This window comes from Sarcophilus harrisii, chromosome 4 (genome assembly GCF_902635505.1).
Source record: "Sarcophilus harrisii chromosome 4, mSarHar1.11, whole genome shotgun sequence".
NCBI classification, from domain to species: Eukaryota; Metazoa; Chordata; class Mammalia; order Dasyuromorphia; family Dasyuridae; genus Sarcophilus; species Sarcophilus harrisii.
In genome coordinates, this window is record NC_045429.1 from 327,024,451 (window position 1) to 327,051,481 (window position 27,031).

At 37.3% G+C, this 27,031-nt stretch overlaps 1 protein-coding gene across 1 annotated transcript in view; it reads right to left on the minus strand.

Moving 5' to 3' along the window:
• Window positions 1-27,031, minus strand: part of WNT3 (Wnt family member 3) — a 94,182-nt gene that overhangs the window by 17,322 nt on the left and 49,829 nt on the right. Inside the window, exon 2 of the mRNA XM_003768415.2 lies at window positions 7,702-7,943. Within this exon, the coding sequence (XP_003768463.1) occupies window positions 7,702-7,943 (242 nt within the window). The remainder of the gene's footprint in view (window positions 1-7,701; window positions 7,944-27,031) is intronic.

Genomic DNA, 27,031 nt, shown 5'->3' on the forward strand with positions numbered 1-27,031 from the left:
TATGCAAATGATTTCCAGATCTATATATCAAGCCTTTGTCTCCCTCCTGAGCTCCAATCCCACATCACCAAATGCTATTGGACATCTTGAACTGGTTGTTCTACAGGCATCTCAAACTTAACCATGTCCAAAACAGAACCCATTTCTAAATCCCTTCCAAAAACCTCTTTCTTTTGAGGGTACTTCATCTCCCTGGTCTCAACTTTGACCTCATCCTTTACTCATTATTTTCTCTTATCCCATGTATCCACTCAGTTTCCAAGGGTGGTTTTTTCTTTCCATTTTTACCTTCTCCACTTCTCTCACATCTATCCCTTTTCTCTATTCCTATTCTAATTCAAGCCTTTCAACACCTCTCCCTTAGACTATTTCAATAGCTTTTTAATTAATCCATCTGCTTCAAATCTTCCCAGCTCCCAAGGCTGCCAAACTTATTTTCCTAAAGTGTAAGTGTGGCCTCCTTCCAACCTGCTTCAATGAACTCCAGTGGCTTCCTATGATCATAGGAATCAAAGTCCTTTGTTTTATATTTCAAAGCTTCTCATACCTTTCTACCTTTCCACTCTTCTTGCCTGTTCTCTCATTTCACAAACTCTGTTCCTTTGCACTGTCTCCTATACCTGAATTGGGATGTTCTTCATTCTGATTTGTACCTCTTGGAATCCCAGGTTCCCTTCAAAACACAGCTCAAACACTATCTTCTGAGATCTTTCCTGATGCCCTCAAATGCTAAAGCCTTCTTCTCTGAAATTATCTTCTAGATGTAAATTGGCTGGACCTGATTATATGTATGTGGCCCACCCTCCATCCTCTTTACAATGTACCTTCTTAAGGGAAGGAACTGTTTTGTGTATCTCCAGCACTTACCAAAGTGCCTGTCACATAGGTGATTAATAAATGCTTGTTGATTGATTGACAGACTGATTATTAAACAAAGCCCAAGGACAGAGTTGGGGAAACATCATCTCCCTAGCTATTGGGATAGGGAAACAAGGAAACCTATCTTCAATCCATCCCATTCAGCACCCTTCTTCTTCTCACACAGACCCTCCAGGATTTCTTCATCTAGGGTAGGGGTTGTCTATGACCAGGCAACAGATAGAAGTGACTTCTCAAGTCACTGCCCTCATCTTTGCTCTTCCTTTTCATTTCCATGCTTCTTGTAGAGTTCACCATCCTCCAGAAAGTACAAGGCTTTGTTTGCCCAAACATCCAGACTCATTGGCATGGGAGCTGGGGTTCTGCAATGTTCCCCCTCAAAGAGGGAGGAAGTTACCAGGAGAACAATTTATGCAGTAACAACAGCAAGGGATTGATAGATAACTTAGAGATATTTAAGATCTCCGATTGTGATGACCAACCACTAAGGACGATGGAGAGAAAATTTTCAATGCTCTTCACAGGGGGCAGAAAATGACATTTATTTTATTTTATTAGGGATATACAGAATGTGAGGATTTCTTTTGCTGGAATATAAACGTTAAAACGATCTTGTGAATCTTTTTTTCCCACAAGATGAGATGGAAGGAAAATTGATTTTTCTTAAATTTAAAAAAAAAATTGACGGGAAAGAATCATCTAGCCTATATAACCCACCAAGTACCTCGGAGTTCTCTCTGTTCCGTTCAGAAGCTGTTAAATAAAATTGAGAAGTGGCAAATGATGAAGTTCAGGTAGCTCTGTTGAACAGTACCCAAGGTTTGGAGCAGGGATCCCAGTTATTCTCCCCGCCCCGTGATGTCTCCCCGAAATATAAACATCCTAACTCTTTTCTGGCCCAGTTTCGTGGGATGTGAAGGAGAAAGCAACCCAGGATCTGTAAATTGGGAAGAAAAGCGACCGTTCTTCCGAAGTGGGGGAGGAACCCGAAAAACTTCAGCCAAACCCTGAACCTCCCAAGCCGCCCCCGCCCTCATCCCCCGAGCGGGTCCATGCTGGGCCCAGGGAGGAATTTCCCAGAGCCTTCTTGGGTTCCCAGCCCTGGGGAGGGGCAGGAAGGGGGCCGCGGGGCGGGAGGGATTAGAGAGCCTGAGAACTGCGGCTGACAGTGAGCCCCTGTGCCTAGCCCCCATCCGGCCGGCCGTTACCTGCTGGGCCACTCAATCTCCCTTTGTTCCCCCCGTGTCACACTGTATTATCCGCCTAATGTGGCAGGCTTCCTCTGGCCACTGCGCCCAGGGCGCCAGGGCCCGGCATTCCCTGCCGCCACCGCGTAGCAACGGGCAGCTCCCCCCAGCCGGGCCTCCCCCTCCCGGGCCGCGCGGGGCCGGGAAATCCCTATTGATGGGGCTCCCGCCCCCCCGCCGCTCCCCGGGCAGAATGGGGGAAAGGGCGTGTGAATGGCGCAGCGATGTGAAATGAGTGTGGCGGGGGCCGGGCCCGCAGCCCCAGCCTCACAGTGGGGGACAAGGCTTAGCCCTTTTTCAATCAATATAAGCTCATTTTGCTCTATCCTCCCCCAGCTCCTCCCTGGAAAGGGGGAGAGAAAAAAAATCCGGAGTTTGTAACATGACCACCCGCCCTGTTTCCTACCCTGGCCCCTCCTCTCGGTTCCCTGGCTTGCCCCTGCCCCTACCCTTGCCCCTTGCACCCCCCCCCTCAAGACCTCCGGCCTCTCCCCCTTCCTGTCTTGGTTCCCTGGCACCTGACCCTTGCTCCAGCCCACCTCAGCCCCCTGGGCATTCGAGTCTCCCTGAGTCTCAGCCCTCCAGACTAATCTTACACTTCCATCTCATGTGTCATTGCTTTTCATCTCCCCGGTGAAGACCCTTAGTCACAGGCCACCAGCCTCAGCAGCCTCTGAGATATCCCAGACATGCCCACCTGATCTCAGCCCCGCGGCCCGATGCCCTCTCCACTCCCAACAAACCCTTCACTCCTCGGTCTCTATCCAGCTAGCCCTGAAGATTCCGATTAGCAGCCTTGCCCGTGGCTGGACAGTATTCCGGGGCCAACCTGTCATCCTGTCCTCTCTTCTCCTCGGGGCTCTGTCCTTCTTTTCCTGACAGCCTTGGTCCTGGGAAGTGCTTCACAAGGCAGGCCATGCTCCTGCCTTCTGCAACTTCAAACCCGGGCCAATGATTAGCCCAGTGTGGTACTGGTAGGAATGGGATGCAGAGGCAGACCATTCCCAACAAAGAACAATTTCTAGCTGCCTTGTGTGTGAGCTCTGAATTAAGGGAATTAGATAGACACAGTCCCTGCCCTTTAGGAGCTGGCAATCTAAGAAAGACAAAATTACTGAGAAACACAGGTAAAGGGTGCAGGAAACAGAATATCTGAAAAATTATGGATGGACATTGTGTTATATGTGGCCCAACAGAAGACTAAACTATTTAATTAAAATTAATTGTAGCTATTTGTGAACATGTACATGTGCCCATGCATGCACACACACACACATATACACAAACACATAAATATGCACATATTAGTGGGTAAGCTTCTTGAGGACAGGGGTTATCTTATCAATCTTAGTAGTTCAGGGCTCACATCCCAGTACACTACACACACTAGGTGCTTGACAATTGCTGTTAATTGAATTGAATCAGACATGTTGATAGGAACCTGCCTGCATATGGTCAAACATCCTTCTAAAATACAAATAATCTTTACTCTGGGCATAGAAAGTTGAATTTTTCATGTAACCAATAAGACCTGTAAAAGAAATATAATAAGAACTATAAATAATATCTTTTCTGTTGCTTTTTGTGAACTATAGCCATCATATGGTCTTTAGCTTTTTTCATTATATGAGTTGGGGAGTGTGGGGTGTATAAATAAAATAGCCAGGCTTGGGCCTTTAGCTCTCATATATACTCTATGAATTTATGAATGTGCAAATATATGTGTATGAGTGTGAAAGATATCTATATTTCTGTATGACAATAAGTATTTAGTCTAGCTATTGTGCATATTTTATGAATAGGCATGAGTGTGTTGATGTATGCTTATATATATAGGTATATGAAATATATCTATATTTCTCTCTTAACAATAATAGCAAGTATTTAGTCTTTAGTTATCTTATGTATTTTATGAACAGGCATGACTGGGTGTGTATATATAAATAGAGATGAAATATATCTATATTTCTCACTCTATGACAATAGCCAATATTTGGTAATTAGCCATCGTATATATTTTATGAGTAGTCATGAATATGTGTACATGTGAAATACATCTATATTTCTCTCTCTACCACAATAGCTGGTATTTAAGTATAATGTGTACTTTATCAACAGGTTTTGTGTGAATGTAAAAATATATACAAAATATCTTTATCTCTCTCCATGACCATAGCCTGTATTTAGTCTTTAGCTATCGTATATATTTATGTGAATACATGTGTTTACATATATACACACATGTAATGAATAAGGCTAAAGCTCAGTGCTGACTATCGTCCACAAAAGCTTCATACATTGATAAAGATTAAGAGTGCATTCAAAAGTGGGGAACAGTGGCTTTGCAGCCATATGACAGACAAAAGAGGAGGTCTTAGGTGCATCTCCTTCTCCACCTGGAAACAGAGAACCAATTGTTTCCCTTGACCATGAAGTAGAAAAGGGCAAGGTCTTACCAGCTGCCAAAATCCTACTTATCCACAAATAAATTGAAAGAAACAACTTAGTCCAGTGCCACATAAGAAGCAAAAAAAAAAAAAAAAAAAAAAAAAAAAAAAAAAAAAAAAAAAAAAAAAAAAAAAAGGAAAGAAACAATAGCTGACATTGATATAAAGTGCTTTCAAAGTGTTTTGCATACATCATCTCATTTGATCCTTACAACAATCTTGTTAAAAAGTACCAAATGGAGTAGTAGTTAGAATTTGGGGACTTGGAGTTAGGAAGCTGATTTAAACTCCTATGTAAAATGCTTACTAGTTGACTATCCCTAGGTAAGTTTGCATTTACTTTCATCTGCAGTTTGCTCATTTGTAAAATATGAATAGTAATAGTATTCACCTCAAAGGATGTTATGAGAATTATGTTATGAGAATTAAGTGAATTTTTAAACATATATTTAATATGTGTTATATATATGCACATATATTTATATGATTGCACATTATATATAATCATACATTATATAGATAGATATAGCCCTAAAGTGCTTTACAAATTTTAGAAGTGCCATAAAAAATGCTAGCTAGCTAATGGTAGCAATAGTAGTAGTAGTAATAGTAGAAGATTATGGAGAGACAGATATAGCCTTGAAATACTTTACAAACCTTAAATGCCACAAAAATGTAAGCTAGTAGTAATACAACTACTAATAGTAATAGTTGTAGACAACTATGGATAGATAGACATAACCCTAAAGAACCATAAAAATGGTATCTAACTAGTAATAGTAATAGTAGTAATAATGATAGCAGTAGTAAATTATGTATAGATATACCCCTAAAGTGCTTTATAAACCTTCAAGTGCCATAAAAATGTTGACTAGCTAGTTTGTAGTAATAGTAATAGTAGTAACAGCAGCAGCAGTATTATTTATAGATGAAGAAACAGAATCAGAAAATTTAATTTGACTTGCCCAGGGTAACACAGCTAGTAGTAGTAGTAGTAGTAGTAGTAGTAGTAGTAGTAGTAGTAGTAGTAGTAACATCATTATTCCCATGTACAGATGAGGAAACAGAATCAGAAAACTTAATTGATTTGTCCAGGATAACACAGTAGGTGTAAAAGGTGGAACTCATCTTGGATTTTCTTGAGTCTAGGCTCAGCATGCTAATCACCACACCATGTAGCCTCTCTAAAAAGTGGAGAAACATCATGACATATGAAGGAAAACACCAGACATGGAGTCAACAGCCTTGGGTTCAAAGCCTATCTTTGATACGCATTAGTTGAACAGAATCTAGTAAATGATAATGACTGATTCTCATTTTCTTCTCCTGTAAAATGGCAATAATTATTGCTAATGATAGTGAATAATGTGCTTCACTTAGTAAGCTTTAAAGAGCTTAAATGTGATCCATTATTATTATTTTTAAATAGTATTTTATTTTTCCAAATACATGTAGACAGTTTTCAACATTCATTTTTGTAAAACTTTGTGTTGCAATTTTTCTCCTTACCTCCCCCTTCCCTATACAGCAAGCAGTCCTATGTAAGTTAAACATGCACAGTTCTTTTAAATGTATTTCCATATTTATCATGCTGTACAAGAAAAAATTAGATCAAAAGGGGAAAAACATGAGAAAGAAAAAAAATAAGCAAATAAGCAACAACAACAACAAAGGTGAAAATACTATGCTTTGATGATCCATCATTACTATTGGGTGAGAGAACAGAATGAAGGGTAGGAAGAATGGAGAAAGTATTAGGAAAAGAAAATTGAGTGATGGAGGAAAAGAGAAAAAAAGAGCAAAAGCCTAGAAAGTTCAATACAAAGGAGGTGTGATTTAGTTCCTTAGAATATCTACGCTGCTTAAAAATTAACCCAATCAATAATCAGCTGTTAATGACTTTGCTATTCTCAGCAACACAATGATCCAAGACAATTCCCAAAGACATGATGAAAAATGCTATACATACCTAGAGAAAGAATTGATTGTGTCTGAATACAGATTGAAGCATACTTTTTTAAATTTTATTTTTCTTGAAGGTTTTTTTGTGGGGGGAATGTATGTTTTCTTTTATAACATGACTTTTATGGAAATATTTTATACTTCACATGTGCCTTCTCAATGGGGGATGATGGGAAAAAGGGTAGAGAATTTCAAACTCAAAACTTTAAAAAACAAATGTAAAATTGTTTTACATGAAACTGATGAAAATAAAAAATATTAAAATATTAAATCAAAAAATATAAGTATACACACACATATAAATAAACTTGGGATTTGGGAGCTCTAAAGTTCACATGTACATATTTGAAATCATTTTATACATTCTTCCCTTGACTTTACTTCACCATTTTTGACCATCTCATCCCCATTAGATTGTGAGTTCATGGAGTGCAGGAACTTTATCTTTCTTTGTATCCCCACTGGGTGTTTAGCATAGTGCTTGGCATATAATGAGCTTACTAAATGCTTACTGACTGGTGAGTAATATCTGCCTTATTATTTATTTGAAGAACAGCCAAAGAAACTTTTTTGAATCCTGAATCCAAAAGATCCCAATGAACTATGTCCAATGTGTAGCAAACCACTGGAAGATGTCACACTAATTAACAAGCATGCCATCCCATCCTTCTCTTACCATCCTTCCATACTTCACTGCCAGTACAAGCTGCTGTGGGGGCTCTGTACTCATGCATGATTGCTGAGTTCTCTGGGAATGGCCTAGGAATATCACAATGATGAAATATTCTGACTAGCTTTCTGAAGTGAAGATGACTTACAAATAACAGATGCTTATGGCAAGGACCAGCGTCACATTGTCATCCACCTATATCCCCAGCTTTCCAAGAGATTTTACTATCAGCAAAAATACTCATTTTCTCAAGCATAATAATTGGGTTTGCCTTTCCTAAAATCTCATCCCTCTCCCCCCCCCCTTACCCCCACCTTCAAAACAGGGAGAAATCACAAGAGACAGAGGAAAGTGTCAAAATTCAACTTTTTAGGGAGTCAAGAAGGCACATGCCTTTAGAATACCAGAACTGCCAGTCTGCTAGAGAAATAGATAAAGTGAAACCATCCTCAGACCCTAGCCTTCTCCCCAGCCAGGCAGTATCTTATGGGCTCACCTTTGTCAAGAACAGGCCCAAAGATGGCCAGGCTGTCATCAATGGTGGTACAATTCCAACGTCGGCCCCGGAACTGATGCTGACATTCTTGGATGCCCAGCTTCACTCCCTCTGCCACACTGGGCATGATTTCAATGTAGTTGCGGCAGAAACGAAGTTGCTTGGGGACCAGGCCAGGAATGGAGCCACAGAGTAGAGGCTGGGACCCCAATGATGTGTACTGCTGCCCCAGGGCCAGGGACCTGCAATAGATAGTGGAGAATTACAGAAGCACATTTGCCATCACCACCATCAAGCACTTATTAAATGTGTATCGTGCTTTGGACACCAGCTAGAAAGGTGTCAGGTACAATAGAAAGAAAGATCATTGAACTGGGAGTCGAGATATAATAAGTTTTTATCTTAATTCTTCTCTAGGAAACCAGGAATTCTTTATCGAGTCTCTGCCACTATCTAGTTCCTCACCCCGCTGACTATGACATGAAAAAATTTAATTAGATCAAAGATTATTAACTCGGGGTTCTTGAAATTGGTTTTTAAAACTAATTTGATAACTGTATGTCTTTTTAAAAATTTTTTTTATTTTTCCTCAATTGTATGTTATTTTTTAACATTTGTTTTTGTTAATGTTTTGAATTTCAAATTCTATCTCTGCTTCCCTCCCTGCCTCCTGATATGGTAGACAATCAGATATAGGTTTTACTTGTGCAATTATATAAAACATTTCCATATTAGTCATTTTGTACTAGAAGACTGGAATAAAAGAAAATGAAATTTATTGACTTCCTTTGTCATCATGTGAATTTTATTTATGCATTTAAAAACTTTAGTCTCAGAAGGGGTCCATAGGCTTCATTCTATTGACCAAAGAGAGCTATGACATAAAAAAGGTTAGGAGCCCCTGGACTTAATAATCTAAGGTCTCTTTTAGCTCTTACATTCTAGGATTCTATGATTGAGCTCATAGGATCATGGATTTAGAGCCATTTAGGCTCTTTGGAACCACTAGAAGCCATTTAGTTCAGTCTTCTCATTTTACAGATAAGGAGGCCTTACAGAGGGCAACACAGCTGAGAAGTGTCCAAGAGGCTATTTTGACCCATCTTCTGGACAACAAATCTAGCATTCTGATCCCTATTCCATGTTATCTCAGAAGATCCCAGTCTTTCTCCTTAAAGAAAGACTCCACCAAGACCTACAGGAAGCACACAGAAACCAGTGGTTTGGTTTTACTGGACAGAACAAAAGGGCCCAAGTCAAAAGTTCAACCATAAAGATTTAGGTGAGCTAGAAAATCTTTCTACCAAGGATCCAGGATTCAAAGGATTTAGAACTGGAAACAACCATGAAGACCATCAGTTTTACAGAGAGAGAAACTGAAGCCCAGAGGGGAGAAGGGAGTTGCCCAGATGATGGAATATGTCACCAGAGGATATTATGGGAAAGGTTTTAAGAAAAAAAAAGTTGACAGCTATTTTTCTAGGCTGGTTTAGCTATAAAGTCTGATGATGGATAGATTTGGATCCAAGCCCAGGCTCTGCGTCTTACTATCTGTGTGGCCCTAGGTAGGTCACTTTCATTGTCAAGGCAATTCATTGTGAGGCCAAAGGATTGGGGGAGCTCTCCCCTAGGCCTGACAGTCTAAAGTTCTACATGGCTTTAAGAGTCCTTTAAGGATCTATACATTCTTTGAAGGTCTTAATGACCTTACCCAGAGTCCAGCTCTAAATAACACAGAGAAAGATGGCAAAGGCAGCCCAGATGATGATTAGACAAAACCCTCAACTCTACATCTGCCCATAGGAAAGTGTCTCATATCATAAAGCATTTATTATTATCAATATTATTGTATACATTATATTGTATATTATTATTAATATATTGACATTTATGTAATTTGTATAATTGTTATTATATTGTGTCCATATATTATCTATATCAACATCATATATTATATATGTTATCATAATCATATACCTATCATATACATCTATTATATCACATCAATATATCATATGTCTTTCTATTATATCAGATATGACAGATCTATTACATGTTATTATATAACATATTATATAATATTCATCATAATATATAATTATATCATACATTTTATATTATATAATATATAAATATTTTCATATAATATATCATGAAACAAATATTTGTACAATTTATAAATGTATTACATTATATTATACATTATATATAACATGTAAGTATACTATTGTATATTTAATACATTATACAATTCAATGTATTATGCGATACAATTTGTAATATAATATAATAAATATATTATTATATATAATTATGTTGTATAATATTACATGTTATTCCACATTATGATATATAAATCTATTATTATAGTTATTACATTATTATTAACTAGCATTTATATAGTACTCTCAGGTTTGCAAAGTATTTTACATGGGTATCTAATTTGATCCTTAGAAGCAGCCTGTGAAGTAGGTATTATTGCTATCCTCATTTTACTGATGAGGAAACTAATACAGATAGATCAAAGTTAAGTGATTTGTTCAGGATCACACTGCTAGTAAACTTCGAAGGTAGGATTCAGACTTCACTTTGCTTCTACTGATCTGCCTAGCTCCTCACCTCCATGGATATTCCTGGCAGGTTGAGTTCATCCTCAGCAATCTCATCACCATATTGCTAATTCAAGCCTTGATGGACACCACCTCCCTCAGCCCTCCTCTCCTCTCTTACTGCAGAACTAGAAGGTAGAGTTCCAAACTCCTTCCAATGCCTTTCTCCATAAAAGATAGAAACTGAACTTTTGGACTCACCCCATTCTGCATTTGTTACCTTTCCTGTATTTTTCAACTCCGTAGAACAAGATGGAATTGAACTTTATCATTCCTTTCCACACTGCTTTTATGTCTCCTTTTGTGTGTTATCTCTCTTATTGAATTGTAAACTCATTGAGTGCAGGAACTATTATTAATTGTATCCCCAATTCTTAATACAGTGCCTGCCACATAGTAGGTTCTTTATAAATGTTTATTGGATTCAAGTTGGTTAAATAAGTCTTCCTGACTCAGCTGAAGAAAAATAAAAAGACAAAAAGAATGAAACAATCATTGCTCTCAAAAAGCTTACATTCTATTAGAGGAAACAATAAGTACATATCATAGAAGCACAGAGTTAAAGGAAAGTTTCCTTATAAGCCAGTGAGTCTAGTTCCCTTCACTTTACAGAAAAGGAAAGTAATAAGTTTAATAAGTTTAATTGTCACAAGTGTCTGCCTGGATTTGAACTCGTCTTTTTAATTAATTTGTCTTTTAGAGTAACTGTGTGACCCTAAGTCACTTAACCCTATTTGCCTCTGTTTCCTCATCTGTAAAATGATCTGGAGAAGGAAATGGCAAAGCTGCTCCAATGTCTTGCCAAGAAAAGCCCAAATGGGGTCACAAAATGTTGACCATGAATGAAAACTGACAGCAGCTTCTTGACTTCAAGGCTTCAACCAAATCTTGACTTCAATCAAACAGAGTGAAGTTAATTTTTTCTGAATTGTATAGTATAGGAAAGGAAGTAATATATAATGATACCAAATCATGATGGGTTTAAAAGTCAGAGGAATTTGTATTTTTTCCTGAAGGCAATAGAGAGCCATTGGAGTTTATAAGTAGAAGAGAATTGCAGTCACATGAGAGTAATTCTAAGCCAGTCCATTCAGAAAAACCAAGGTGGGGAAAATATCCAGACCCTATCATTTAGGGTTCTTGCAACATATTTTTCCAGACTCATTTTCTACTGTTTCCCCACATATGCCTTATGGGAGGGGATATCAGAAATGGAACTTATATGGGTCTTTGAGTGACAAGGCAGGCAGAAATAGTGGCTAGGATGGTCTTAGGGAGCCTTTAAGCATCAACTCTTTTTCAATGAATATGAGCTTGAAGAATAGGTTTGAATCACAGGGACAAGTGTCCAGAACTGACCAAAGCAAGAACAAAACAAGATTTTGAGTTCTTAGTGAGAAAGAACATAGGAGATGTCTACCACCCATTGAGGGCAAAAGGATATATTTAGACATTAATTCATTGCACCTGTTATGAGTTTAGACTATTTTGTCCCTGTGTCCCATATTTATGATGAGATCAAATCTTCCTATGGTCTTCTAATAGAGACCTTGTCTAGGGAAGGTAGGGAAAATGGAAACCTATTCAAATAGAATTCTTTCTGCCTCAGGAAGGTTTAGAAATGGGGCATTAGGAAAATGTTGTGATCTATTTTTGTGATATTTATTTTGCTTTGCTTTTATTATACTTTTATCAAATACAATTAAATTGCTTACTAAAGTATATATAATTAATATTACCATATGTTTTCAAATACAATTAAATTTCTTACTATGGTTTTTGCTATAGTATATATTACTAATATTGTTATAGTATGTTTTCAAATACAATTAAATTGCTTACTATAGTTCCTTGTGCATATGTTTTGATTCATATAATATGCTGAGAACCAACAGAAAAGGAGTGGGCAGTCAGATGAGGAATATGAACCATTAATTAAATGTCATACTCATTTATATATGATATAAGATGGATCTTCTTGTGGCATAACAATGTGGGTGATAGTGCTGGATTGACTGATGGTCATGTAATCTATGTCATGTAATCATTGCTCATAGAAGTATTCAAAAGTCCCAGAGAGGCAGCCTACTGGGCTTCCAAAGCAGTGTCATAGCTTTGCTAATAGATGGACATGGACATAGACATGGATATAGGCAGTATGAAAAAAAAATTCTGTAACTCTGGAGGATGAAGGAGAAAGGAAAATTCTCAGACCCCACAGCTTGTTCTTCTCCTATTCGTGCCTTATTTGGGGTCTGTTCCCAGGTTGGCAGTTTTTGCACAAACAAAACCAATGCAATCAAAATTAAAAGGAAAGGGGAAAAATTTGTGTTCATATACCATAGTTTTTTGTTTGTTTGTTTTGTTTTTTTTGGCTCTTTCCAATGATAGGCACCTACTTTGTTTCCAGTGCTTTGCTACATCAAAGAGTGCTATCATGAATACTTGGGAACATATTAGATTTCTTGTTGGAATCCTTACAAAGTGTTAACTCATTAGAGTTGATAGAAACAATAATTATATAATTTAGCATGGTTCAGTATGATTGATCTGATCTTACAAGGAGATGTTATGGGCCAGAACTTGAAACAAGGTACTAAGTAGAACTGATAGAAACTATGCTTGTGTTCACATCTTGAGAGAGCTCATATAAGCAAGAAGTTCTTAGGGCCAGAGAGCACTCTGGGACAGACACAGAGGCATTCTGGGACAGACACAGAGCACTCTGGGAGAGCCAGAAGCCCTCTCTCGGAGGCAAGACAGATTCATTCCAACTTTCACTGTGGTGGCTGGCCTCCTGCACTTCCCCCACTGAGACCAAGGCTGGTCTGAAAGGCTCTCCAGAAAGCTGCCCAGCCCCAGGCAAGGAGACAAGAGATTCATTCCATCTTCCACCTTTGTGCTAGCTGGAGGCTGAAGAAAGCAGAGGCACAAGCAAAGGACAAAGCTGCAAGAGCTCTTAGAACCAAAGAGAGAGAGAGGCCTCTAAGAAAGCTAACTGGGCTTGGAAAGAGATAAGAAATAAACATTTGCATTTTATCAGCTGGCTGAATTTGGGGTGATTATTGATTTTAATTGAAACTAATGCTGCCTCCAGAAAACCTCCCCAAGAAACCTGCTCCCAGAGAGAACCATTATATTTTAAAAGAAGTGGTGTTCACCACATTTTGGTGCCCTGAACATGGGACTGACAGGCCCCTCAGTGGATTCCAGTGGAAAAGTTCTGATCCTGATTCCAGTGGAAAAGCCTCTGATCCTGATCCAGTAGAAAAGTCTCCTCAACCCAGAAATTAGGGTGAGTACAACAAAGAAATTTTGTTAAAGAAATTTTGTTAAAAGAGTTAAAGTAGAATTTCAGCTAAGATGAGACAGATGTTTAGAAAACGGCCTTCTGTTTCTGTTCAAGGAAAATGTTTAGAGAGCATTGTCAAGGTTATGAAAAGCCAAGGTTTGATTATAATTTTGCAGCAGATCACTGAACTTTTAGAAACTGTAAAGCACATATGTCCTTATTTCTCTATGGAGAAAGAATTAGATCTAGAGGAGTGGAAATTAGTAGGAGATGATCTTTGTCAATTCTATAATAAAAATGGACCTGACTCAATTTCCAAAGACATACTTAATACATATAATTTAATACAACTGGCTTTAGGAAATTTTATAAGTGTTAAAATAAGGAAAAAGAAGAAAGACAAGAAGAGGAAGTGCAATACATATAATTTAATACAACTGGCTTTAGGAAATTTTATAAGTGTTAAAATAAGGAAAAAGAAGAAAGACAAGAAGAGGAAGTGCCAACTATACTAGGTGAAAAGGAGGAAGAATCAGATAAGAATGGAGGTAAGTACAATTCTGAGTGTGATACTTCACAGCAGGAGAAATTAGATCCTTCCACATCTCATGACCCTCCCCCCTCAATTAACCCTTCATGGGTGGAGGAAGAAGGGGGAGGGAGAGAGGCAAAAACACAATCATCTCTTGTGAAGCAGAATGACAAGATTAGAAAAGGCATTAATTAAAGCAAAACATGAAGGAGAAGATATATTTGATTTTATAAATGCATATCCTGTGATTGAAAAGCTTGATTCTTCAGGTCAAAAAGAAAGAAAATACACTCCTTTTAATTTGGAAAAAGTTAAAGATTTGAAAAAGGGTTACACTCTTTATGGGGCTACATCATATGTTAAGATGTTATTAGATAATTTGTCTTATGAAATCTTAACCCCTAATGATTGGAAATCCATAGCTAAGACATGTTTAGAACCTGGACAAAATTTGTTGTGACTTTTGGAGTTTCATGAATTATGTAGGATTCAAGCCCAGTGCAATAGGCAAATGGAGCTATTGGACAAATCACTTTTGATCAACTAGCTGATGAAGGTCAGTATATAAGAACCATTGGAGATAATGCTGCCACAGAAATAATGACCAGACATCTGGCTAAGGAAAATGCCAATGAGGTTTGCAAAAGAATTATATGAGGACTAGACAAAGATGCTCCTTTAGAAGAGGTCATAAGACGCTGTGCCACAGTAGGCACAAATGCTTATTATGTCCAAACTATGATGAATATGGAAAGACCCTCTTGACAAGGGACTTCTAGAGAAACTCGTCGATGTTTTCAATGTGGAAAAGTTGGATATCTTGGAGCTCAGTGTAGATATGGAGATAAAGTGAGAAGACAGGTTGAGAGAAAACCCAAAACCCCATGTCCAAAATAAGCAACAGAGGCTTATGCTGGTCCTGGGAATGTAGATTGACCCAGAGAAATGAGAGGTGGAGCCCAGCTCCAAGGTATCAATCAAAAGATAGGTGGGGCATGATAGCAACTGAGGTTACACCTAGAGAGTATTTAAAAGGTCAGGACTCTGATGTGATCAATCAGCCTAAACATAATCACATGGCAAGAAGAGATTACAGTTGGGGAGAGTACAGGCTTTTTAACCCACCAGAAGAGCAGTGTCCAATGTGAGCAGCTCCACTATCTTTAGATAATTGCCAGGTGATGTGGAGAGATCCAGAAAGTAGTGAATAGAAGGGAATTAGATAGGGTAACTGCTTGGGGAAGAGGGTTTACTTGTATCTCTACAGGAGGAGAAGGAATCAGATGGGTGCTAACGAGCCGTATTCGCCTTGTCCATCAGAGAGAAACAGAAAAAGAGAAAAACCTCAAAACAAAGGAGAAGATTTAAGAAACATCTGATACTGAAAGAGCATGGCTGACAATGAGACTGTTAAAAGAACTTCAGCTAAAAATCAGTTTAAAAATCTTCAGTTAAAAATCTTCAGCTTTCAGTTCTTGAAAACCAGCAGGAATCACTGGATTCCTTGAGATGAAAAATTGTTGATGAGGCTATTGCAGTACTTCAGAGCTTACAGTAATTATTGGATTCCTGGCACATGAACTAATGGACAATGGATTCCTTTTGGACTATTTCTAGGACTTATGGACCTGTAGTGGTCTCTTCTTTTAAAATATAATGGTTCTCTCTGGGAGCAGGTTTCTTGGGGAGGTTTTCTGGAGGCAGCCTTAGTTTCAGTTAAAATCAATAATCACCCCAAATGCAGTCAGCTGATAAAATGCAAATGTTTATTTCTTATCTCTTTCCAAGCCCAATTAGCTTTCTTAGAGGCCTCTCTCTCTCCTTGGTTCTAAGAGCTCTTGCAATCAATAGTTTATTGACTAAGTTCTTTGCTGTATTCTTTCTGTGAGGCTCTGAGTTTCTCCTTCACTCTGAGAAAGATGATGAAGTTGGGAGTTAATTAAGAAAAAGACCCTGACAGAAGCAGCTACACCCAAAGAAAGAACACTAGGAAATGAATGTAAACTGCTTACATTTTTGTTCTTCTTCCCAGCTTATTTATACCTTCTAAATCCAATTCTACCTGAGCAACAAGAGAACTGTTCGGTTCTGCACACATATATTGTACTCAAGATCTACTGTAACCTATTTAACATGTATAGGACTGCTTGCCATCTGGGGGAGGGGGTGGAGGGAGGGAGGGGAAAAATCGGAACAGAAGTGAGTGCAAGGGATAATGTTGTAAAAAAAATTACCCTGGCATGGGTACTGTCAATAAAAAGTTATTTAAAAAAAAAGAGAGAGAGAAAAAGAAAGACCCTGTATTCCCTTGTCAATCCCCACTGTGATTAGAACTTTCAAAGCTTTTTCTAGCATTTGTCCCTGTGTTTTGGGGCTGAAGTCAAGAAATCCTTTCTTCCATTTGACTAATTTCTCTTCCCAATTTATGCACATGGACCACCTCATCAATCCTCTTCTCATTCTTAAAAGGAAAGTATTAGAATCATAGACTCTTATAGCTATGAGGCTTTAAGGAATCATCCCTTTATCCCCTGCCTTCAGGCAGTACCATGCTTAACTGGGTTAATTAAATAGAGACCTGGGAAGCATTTAGGAACAAAAGGCAAACTAGAGAGCAAAGGCCATATAGAAATGGCTTCAGAGGAAGCACAAACATCTTGATCAACTGGGAAGTTACATCTCAGATCTGAGAATTAGAGCAGTGATCAGCTATTAAGGAAATCATCTGAAAATGAGAGTTTATCTCCATGGATTAGATGCAGTGTTAACATAAGCCAAAGGTCTAGTTTATATAGTCGGACTTAAGGGCACTAGGATCTCCTGATGATTCTTGAAACTCTAGGGATTCACTAGGGAATCCCATCTTGGGCTTCAGAGTTGGAGAAGTTAAAATTGGAGTTGGAACCAAATCTATCTATATTTGTGTTTAGATGGGGGGGGGGGAAGGGAGAGGGATTGTCTGGGTAGAGGCAATGGATGAGTGGTGATGGTAAAGGGGAAAAAGTCAAGAGATCTGAGGCTATCAATGAATAAAAAAAAGATTTAATAAGTGCTTATGATAATGAAAGGTCCTGTTCTCATGGGTTCATGAGTTCATATTCTCATGGAGGAAATGACTTATAGAAGAGGTTTCAGCTCTGAGTCAAATGGAAACTCCTGTGATCCCTAGAATTCAATGGCAAAACATCTTCTCTAACATCATTTCCATTCATCAAAAATTATGTCCACTTGTAATGTTAAGCTATATATGCTAAGGACTTCAGTGTTAGAAATTTTATAGAAATGAATATATTAAAAATATAATCTCTTAGAGAACTAGAGGAAGAGCCCTGTAATGTTTGCCTCCATGGAGTTCTATTTCCATGCAAGATTTGGGAGAAAATATGGAAAACAGTCACCATATTTTGATGAGAGGCAAAAATGGTTTATAATCTGTATCATAGGAGGAAATGGTGCCCGCATTGATGAGACCAGTATCAAAATATCAAAGAAATCATAATATGAATGCAGTTATTTGATCTTTTTTTGAGAACATACTTTAGATGAAGAGTGTTGTTACATTAGGGTATGGTGGCAGAGGGAGAAAAGGCACAGAGAGGGGAATGAGAAAGAAAATGTGACCTTACTGAATTACTGAATAATTTTGCTGAGAACCTGCTCCAAATGGGGCAGCTTTGATGTCTCTCTTATTTTAGTCAATGCCATGGGACCCAATATTGTGTTGAAACCTCCCCAACCAATACCACCCACACAGCCCATCAGCCCTTGAAGCATCCGGAGGTGGCCGCCTTCATACAGGAGTGGAGAGTTCTTCAGTTCCGCCAAGTAAGCTCCTGGGTTTAAGATCTGAGATGACTCTCCAGGGAAAAGACCAGCCTGGCACCCAGCAGCTGGTGAGGGCAAAGGAGGGCATCCATCCCTTAGGGCTCCTTGAACACATTGCCTTTCCCACCCTAGAGTTATTTTTATCCTATTTATACCCTGAGAAAGGATACACTCCCAGGCAAGTTACCCTTCCCCCATCATACAGATCATTTTCCATCCCACTCTCTACATATGACCTATCTTTCCTACCCGCCCACAGAACCTTGTAGACTGATGTGGACAACCAACTGGAGCAGGGAGCAGATAGAAGCAAGGAATGTAGAGGGCTATAATATCAACATAACCTATGGCTCATTACTGAGTCACACAGATCCCAGTTCCATCTTAAAGGCTTCTCAAGAATTAATGTTATCTATATCCTCCACTCAAGATTTCCCCTGGGGACATCATTATCTAGCTTATGTCCTCAACCAGAGTCTCCTCTTCAGAACTTGACAAATTTCTAACTCTCATCTAGGTGTACTTTCTATTAGGAGGACTCCTTAGAATTTCAGGTACCCTCTCCAATGGAATAATTTTCTTCCTTCTGCTCCTTCTTTCATTCTAGCACTAGTTTTTCTGTACACACTATTCTATGTAGATATAAAGGAAACTGAGTCTGTATCTTTATTTTTCCAAAAGCCTTCCTCTGTCCAATAAAAAAAACTTTCCCTTGGATCATGACTGGGTATACCAGTTACCATTATAAAAATCTTCTCCAAAATAAACAGAAATCAATTTATCGAACAGTTATACCCATAGCTGATACCCGTCTCAGCAGGTATCACTGATACCCTGATCTCAGTAAATCATTGATAACACAAACAATGATTATAGACATTGGATAGCAGAGCTTTCCCTGACAGTGGGATGAAGATTACTCCATATGGCAAAGGACAGGGCAATATTTGTATTCAGATGGACATATATGTCCAATCAACTTACACCTAACAATATAGGTATGGTAAGAACACACAAAAGAACCAGTCATCTTAGGGATCTGAGCCTTGATTCCTTATATGTAAAATGGGATGGGGGTGGGAGGTGGGGTCAGATTGGAGTTGATGACTCCTAAGCTTCCTTCCAGTTCTATACCAATGATCATATTAGCAATTTATCCAACTATCCATTCAAAAATATATTTACCAGGAAATATATTACAGTTGCCTTTCCTGAAGCTGACCCATCAGAATTTAAGAACATATTCTATACCCCAGGTATCCTTAAACTGTTTTTGTAGCATGGATCCTCAGAATACTGTTTTTAGATAACACAAAAATATATAAGATTACAAAGGAAACCCATCATATTAAAATAATGATATTATTCCAATATCTTTGCCAAAAAAAGCCCAAATTGGGTCACACAGAGTAAGATACAACTGAAGGAACATAACAATTTTGTCCCACCCAAGTCCAAGGACCCCCAAAATCTTTTCTTGGATTCCTCACTAAGAACTCCTGTTTCTGTCTTCCCCTAATAATCTGTTACAGATCTATTATTCATGAATTGATCGAAATTTGATTTGAACCTATCTATAAATTCAGAATTATAGAATGTTAGAGCTAAAAAGGAAAGCTATTAGATGCTGAATTAGGAATTTGAACCTTATTGGGTCTGTTTATTCATCTAAAATGAATTAACTTCTAGGGATTCCTTCCAGATCTACGGTAAAACAAGGAATACATTCGTTTGGCTAGAGTTGGAAGTACAATTAGGAAAGAAGTTGGATAGAAAGATGAAAAGGAAGGTGGTGGCTAAATTATAGTGTCTTGGATGCCAGACCAGGGAGTATAAACTTTATCCTACAGATGAGTCAGGGCTCCTGAGCTACTAGAGTTTAATTAATTAATCTGTCAGGGGGTACATATGATGGATCCGAGATACAGAAGTCATTTATTTCCAATTTATCTAGTAATTAATTTAGTAACACTAAAAGGACATTGTCACAAAATGGCCTCCCTAAAATGGTGAGACCAAAGTATGGATAATAGTGCTTTTTCTAGTGCTTTAAGTTGGGGATAGGGGCAGACAGTGGTACTTGGCTCTGGGATCCTGAAATGTGGTCAACAAGTGCTTCTTCAATTTTTCCATCCACACTCTTGGTAATCATATTTCACATTTAAGTGACACTTTGTTTAGCAAAAATAATCTATACATGTTATCTCATTGGATCCTTACAACAACCCCTTGAGATATTATTATATTTTACAGATGAGAAAACAGAGGCTTGGAGAGAGAAGTGATTTGCTCAGGAGCTACGCTGCTAAGAAGTACCTGAGATAACATTGAAACTATGTGTAGCTCAATCCAAGCCCAGGACATTGCTGCCTCTTCTGTAATCTATTGACTTGGCTCATGCTCCCATCAGCCTTCAGCATTTCTCCTTTTCTAGATGGAACGGCCCATTCTCTCTAGGTTGCCCTACAAGAAACCTTTTTGTCCCAAGTTTTGATTCCTTGTTGCTTATAGTTCTGACTTGAAGACTTGATATCTCTTAAAATGTTATATCTAATGTGTGCACATGTACATACCCTTATCCTTGCCTTAGAGGCAAGATTGGAACAATTTACCTGAAAGTGGCTGAGATACTTATGTAGGACTACATCAAAATGATGCCTTGTGCTCCACCTGCTGGCTCCACCATAGTACTAGATGAAAGATCACCCTTCCTTCCTCCAGGATTAAAGTATCGTATGGCAAACAGGCAAATCCCCAGAAAAGAGAAAAAGAAAGGGAAGGAAACAGTGCAGGACAGAGGGTCAGAAGTGCTGATTTCTAACTAAAGGTTTTCCTCTCTATACTTGAAAAGAAAAGAAAGAGAGATATGACTAGGATGCATTCAACAAAGAAACACACTGATTTAGGGACTTAGGAAATCTTTGCCATGTCAAATAACTTTTAATCTTTAAGAAACATTTAAATCCCAACCCAAAAGTCTCTGTTCCTATCAAGCAAGAATTGGAGATTGAGGCAGAGTTTAAATCGTTTTTACTTCTTCCAGACATAATTGAACAAACTAAATATATCTTGAATAAAGTATATAAGACATCATTGCTGCCCTCATGGAGGTTGTAATCTAATAGAATATACAGCAATACTAGGCACTTCCTCTTTCTGCTTCTAGGCATTAATTGTGTAATAATATAGCATCTTTTGTTAAAGTTCTTGATCACCAGTCCTCATCTATACTTAATCAGAATTCTAAAGAGACAAATGTCTTGCATAGAAATTCATTTTCCCTTATTTTTTTTAATCAAAGATCTAATCACTCTTCCTTCTCAAAAGCCAATTAAATTCAAAGAAATATCAGGATTCCTTGAAACAAAGGTTAATTTGTTAACCAAAGAAGGTATCTCTTTGGTTTTGAATGCACCTTGGAGCAGATAATCTGGCAATATTTTAACATTAATATTAGTAATAACATTACCTTCTAAGCAGTAATGCCTGTAAATATAGATCTTTATATATAACACATTCTTCCTCTTTTTAAAAATCAGTTTCCCACCTTTTTTGACCCTTTTCTTTTCCATCCCAGATCCCAGATGTTTTCCTTTTCTATTGCCTTACCTAACTCCTTAATTCAAACAGCATTTTTCTGTGGTGCCCCATTCCAGGAAGTATTCATTTACTTTGTCCTTATTTCCATCTCCTTTTACGCTACTTTGAAATATATTCCTCAATTCCTCATATTCCTTTATTCTTTTCATTCACCAGAAGGGCTTCTGGAATACAAAAGTTGAACTCTTTTCTATATTCCATTTCTACATTTATGAGTTTGTACATATCACTCCTGTCTTTCCTCCACTTTTTCTTTTAGTAGATTTTCACTTCTCAATATATCAGTTTATGAAATAGGTAGGTTAGACATAACAATAGACACTCTATCTTGAGAGAGGAAATGTGGTCCTACCTATGATCACATATCTCTCCTAAGATCAGTCTATATTACCTTTGAACTAATATTCTCCTCACTATTCTCCTGGGTATTGGTCACTTCTAGAGACCATACATCTTTTCTTCTGTGGTAGGATGTAACAGTTCTTTGAAGAGTGTCCCAATTTCCTCCAGACAAAACCTATTTAGGAGTCCTCTCTTCCTAACCTACTATGGGAACATACTTTAATGTCACCATTTATTTCCCCTTATAGGATGAAAGCAACTTTTCCTTCTCTACCCATTCTAGCCCCTCGTTTCCTACTGCTGAAGATAGTGGCCCATAGGAAGTAAAGAAGAACTTGAAGTCCTAGGACCTGAATTCACATTAAACTTTTGCCATTTACTATCTTTGTGACCTTGGGCAGGCCACTTAATATCTCTGAATTTTAATTTCTTCATCTGAAAATTGAGGTTAAAATAGACACTCTCCAAGATCTCTTCCTATGCAATCACCTTTTATTCCTATGCTCCTTACCTAAGAATGAAGATACTGTCACTTGTATGCTCACATCCAGTTTTAGTGGGAACACATCTCCAACATCCCTTTGTCTCTGTCTTCCAATTCTCCACTCAAACAACTTCTTATTACTTTATCTTCCCCTCATCTTAGAAAAAAGATATTGATTCACTTGTATAGGAAAAATGAGATTTAGTCATTAGAATAATTCAGCTTTTCCTTCTTTTTACTAGTTCTCAAAGATTTCTTTAAGCTTCTAACCTCTTTAATATATTTGTTCCTTATGATCCATCATTTTCATTTCTTCTACCTCTTGATCCAATTTCTTTTCTAAATAATAAACTAGAAATATGAAACTGTTTTAATCTTTTTTTTTTGGCAATTGTATCTATTGACCTATCGTGTGTTTCTCTTGTTTGTAATGTTTGTAAATCAAATCTCTTCTGACTTTTGCTTTGTTCTTCAGGAATGCCTCCAGTATTTCTTTTGTTGAAGTGTCTACTATTTTTCAGTGATGCTTGGGCTCAACTTTTTTTTTTTTAATTTAATAGCCTTTTATTTACAGGATATATACATGGGTAACTTTACAGCATTAACAATTGCCAAACCTCTTGAGATGGCAGGATGACCAGTAGATGTTAAATATATTAAAATATAAATTAGATACACAATAAGTATACCTGACCAAAACATTATTTTGCTGTACAAAAAGAATCAGACTCTGAAATATTGTACAATTAGCTTGTGAAGGAAATCAAAAATGCAGGTGTGCATAAATATAGGGATTGGGAATTCAATGTAATGGTTTTTAGTCATCTCCCAGAGTTCTTTTTCTGGGCATAGCTAGTTCAGTTCATTACTGCTCCATTAGAAATAATTTGGTTGATCTTGTTGCTGAGGATGGCCTGATCCATCAGAACTGGTCATCATATAGTATTGTTGTTGAAGTATATAATGATCTCCTGGTCCTGCTCATTTCACTCATGGGCTCAACTTTGAAGGCAATATTTTTGAGGGTCGTGAGCTCTTTTAGATTTGTTTGGTTTTTTAAAAAATAATCTACTTTTAAAAAAATCTGCTTCTCTGATTTGTCATGGATATAATTTTGAGTTACTTACGTAGGCTTTCCCTCATAGCTGACAGCCTTTCTCTTAGTTACTTGCAAATTTTATTGTTAGCCACTGAAATTCTGAAATTTTACTATTTCATGCCTTAGTCTTATTTCTATGTATTCTAACCTAATGTCAGTTAGTTAACTTAAAAGGAACTCACGAATTTCTTTCAATATTGTCATCTTTTGCTTCTTTTCTGTTAATTTTCCTACTATTTCCGCATTTTTGAACTCCCAAGTTTCCCCTTTTTTTCAGATCTCTTGCTATTTTGAAGATACTATCTATCCTGTATTCTATGTTACTTACTCTTGTATTGGTCTCATTTACCCTTACCTTGAAAGCTCTGGTTTCTAATCTAATTTCCACATTTATATCTTTTTAAAAATCATTACTTTATCATTTGAACCCCTTTAGAGTTTCCTGATGATCTCTATGGAATCTTCAGAATATATTGTCAGTTTTCTGTTTAATTGGAAGTTTTTGATTCAATTGGTGCAAGCCCTTATCTTATCACTGCATGCCTACCTTGTTGCAATAGTCTATTGGTTGGTCTTCCTACTTAAGTCTTAAGATGAACTTCAATTTATCCTCCACTCAGATTTCAAATTGATCCTTCTAAAGCACCCATCTGACCATATCACTTCTCAAGTAAGTTAACTTTAGTAGTTTCTTATTACCTCCAAGATCAAATAAAAAATCTTTTATTTGACTTTTAAAACTCTTCATAACCTTTCTACCTTTCCTCACTCTCCAAGTATTTTGCAAACCAGTGACACTGGTCTCCTTGCAGTTCCTCAAAGAAAATATTCTATCCACCAGCTCTGAGTATTTTCACTGGCTATTTCTAGTCCCTAGAATTCTTCCCATCTCTGAGTTTTCCTGGCTTCTTTCAAATATCATTTAAAATCCCACATTTTGTTCCTTCTGCCTTTCCCAGTTTTCCTTCACTTTAGTGCTTCTTTCTTAGGATTATCTCTAATTTATCCTGTACATAGATTGTCTGTACAATTGTTTTCATGTTTTCTCTCTCATTTGACCCTACTTCCTTGAGAGCAAAAACTGGTTTTTATCTTTCTTTGTAAATCTAACACTTAACATCATAGCTGGAATATAATAAGCATTTAATAAATGCTTATTGACTTAACTTGAATTTCCTTTGAGAGATAACATATATATTCATTATGTTTTGACCTTTTCTGACGTTTATACTCATTTTCATTCTGTCTGGATAATTTTCATTATTAGATTATCTGCTTTGGAACTAAAGTTATACTCAATCTATCTTGTTTCTGTTTGTTTTTGTCTTTCAGTCTTTTTCCTATTTTTACAGTAACTGGTTTCTAACTTCCCTCTTTACTGTTTATCTCCACCCTTCTCCTTCTGCTTTGGCACAAGCACATTTTCTTTTTCAGAGATTTCATTCAGATTGGTCCATGTTCAGAGTAAAATTATCTTTCAGCCAGCTCTGGGATTCCATGATTCCTTTATATCTTACTCTTGTAATTACTTTCTTTCACATGTCCAAGAAGGATCAATGAGATTCGTCTTCTCCCAAGAAGGGGTTCCAACTGAACTATGGAGAGATCAGGATGGACATACCACAGTCATGCTCTGAAGCCCAAGCTTGTCTGATTGTTTGAACTGACCAAGTCTAGGATTAGGGATGCTCTTAGGGTGAGTGGGTAAGTATTTCAGATACCATTTCATAAAGTTTTCAACTTGTATGGTGCTTCTGTCTTACCAAATTAGCTTAATTACTTTAGACTCGATATATCTTCTCCTTCTTTTAAGGATGTTAAATTGGGAGAGTTACTTTGAAATCATTCTGGCATCCTGCTGATCATATGATCCACCTGTATTCCAAATGACTGTTTTTAAGCTTTTGGCAAATTACAAACTCTGATGCTGTTGACAAACTCTAAGTTATCCTTCCTTGGTTTCTGTGACATTCTCCTCTCTCAATCCTCCTCTGACTTATCTAAACTCCTCCATCCTCCTTCTCAGTCTTCTTTGCTAGATCATTGTTCTTTTGCTGCTGCCAAGAAACTACGATACTCCCCAAATCTGTGACTTTGATGCTCTTTTTCTCTTTTGATTATTTCCTTCATTCCTATGGGTTCAATTGTCATTATTATGTAGATATATCCTAGAGACCTCAGTGTCCTTCCCTATGAAATGAGAGAGGAAGACTATGTGATCTCTGAGGTCTCTTATATCTCTAGATGTGATGATAGTAATCTCTTTAGAGGTCTAGTATTTTTTTAATTTTTAAAATTTATTTTATTTTTAATTTATGGAATAAAACATATCTATAACTATAATTTTTTTAAAGAGTGCACATGCAACTGCAAATCTATTATGTACAACTTATATTCCTTTTAAAGTTATCATATATGTTAGAAATGAAAACCACAGAGCCCTTAACTTACCCATTTGGATGGTGACTGTAATCCACTGACTTGTTATTTAAAGTTGTGGAGTCTTTGAAAAAGGCAAATGGGAATTGGGTGTTGTATTTAAACCAAGCCTTCTTGAGATTTGTTTTGTGCACGTTAGTGCACTGCCTTGCCCTTCTCTTCACATACTATAAATCAAGATATGACTGAGGGAAACAGTTGTGATATAGACACTAATTCTATGTTCCCAATAAGTTACTGCACTGATATGATTTTATAAACTGGTTATTTAATAAAATAGCTTAAAAATTTAAAAAAAGTTATCATGTAAATTTCTTTTTTCCTTTTTCTCTCCTTTTTTATACTCCCCCTAAAGACAGACATTAGACATTTGTAATTATATAAATAAGTATATACAGATAAGTACGTATACAAAATCATTCTATACAGATTTCTACCTATCAGTTCTTTCTCTGGATGAAAATAGCATCTTTCTTCATAAGTCCTTTTTAATTAATTGGATATTTGTAATACTCAAAATAACTTATTCACTCAAAATCATTCTTAAAACAATATTGTTTTCACGGAATACAATGTTCTCTTGGTTCTGCTTAGTTTGGTCTTCATTATTTCATGCTAGTCTTTCCATGTTTTTTGAAGATCATGAAGCTCATCAGTTCTTCCCCCTCTCTTGCCCCTTCTTCAGTTAGCAAGATCCAGTCTCGTGTCACCTGCTGTGAGATACCTCTATTCAAATGGAGAGACGGCTAGGTGGAACAGTTAGTACAGCACTGGATCTGGAGTCAAGAAAACCTGAGTTCAAATTTGGCTTCAAACACTCAGTTACTGAATGAACCAGGATAAATAATATAATCTTTATCTGCTTCGGTTTCCTTATCTGTAAAATGGGGGTGATAATACAAGTACCTACCTCTGAAAGTTATTGTGAAGATGACATAAAATAATACTTGTGAAATGCTTCTCAAACTTTAAAGTGTCATGTATATGCCTGCTATTATTATTCCCATCAGCAACTCACACTCAGCATAGCCAAAACATCTTATCCCTTAAACCCATCTTTTCCAAACTTTCCTGCTTCTATTGAGAGCACCATTTTCCAGTACTCTAT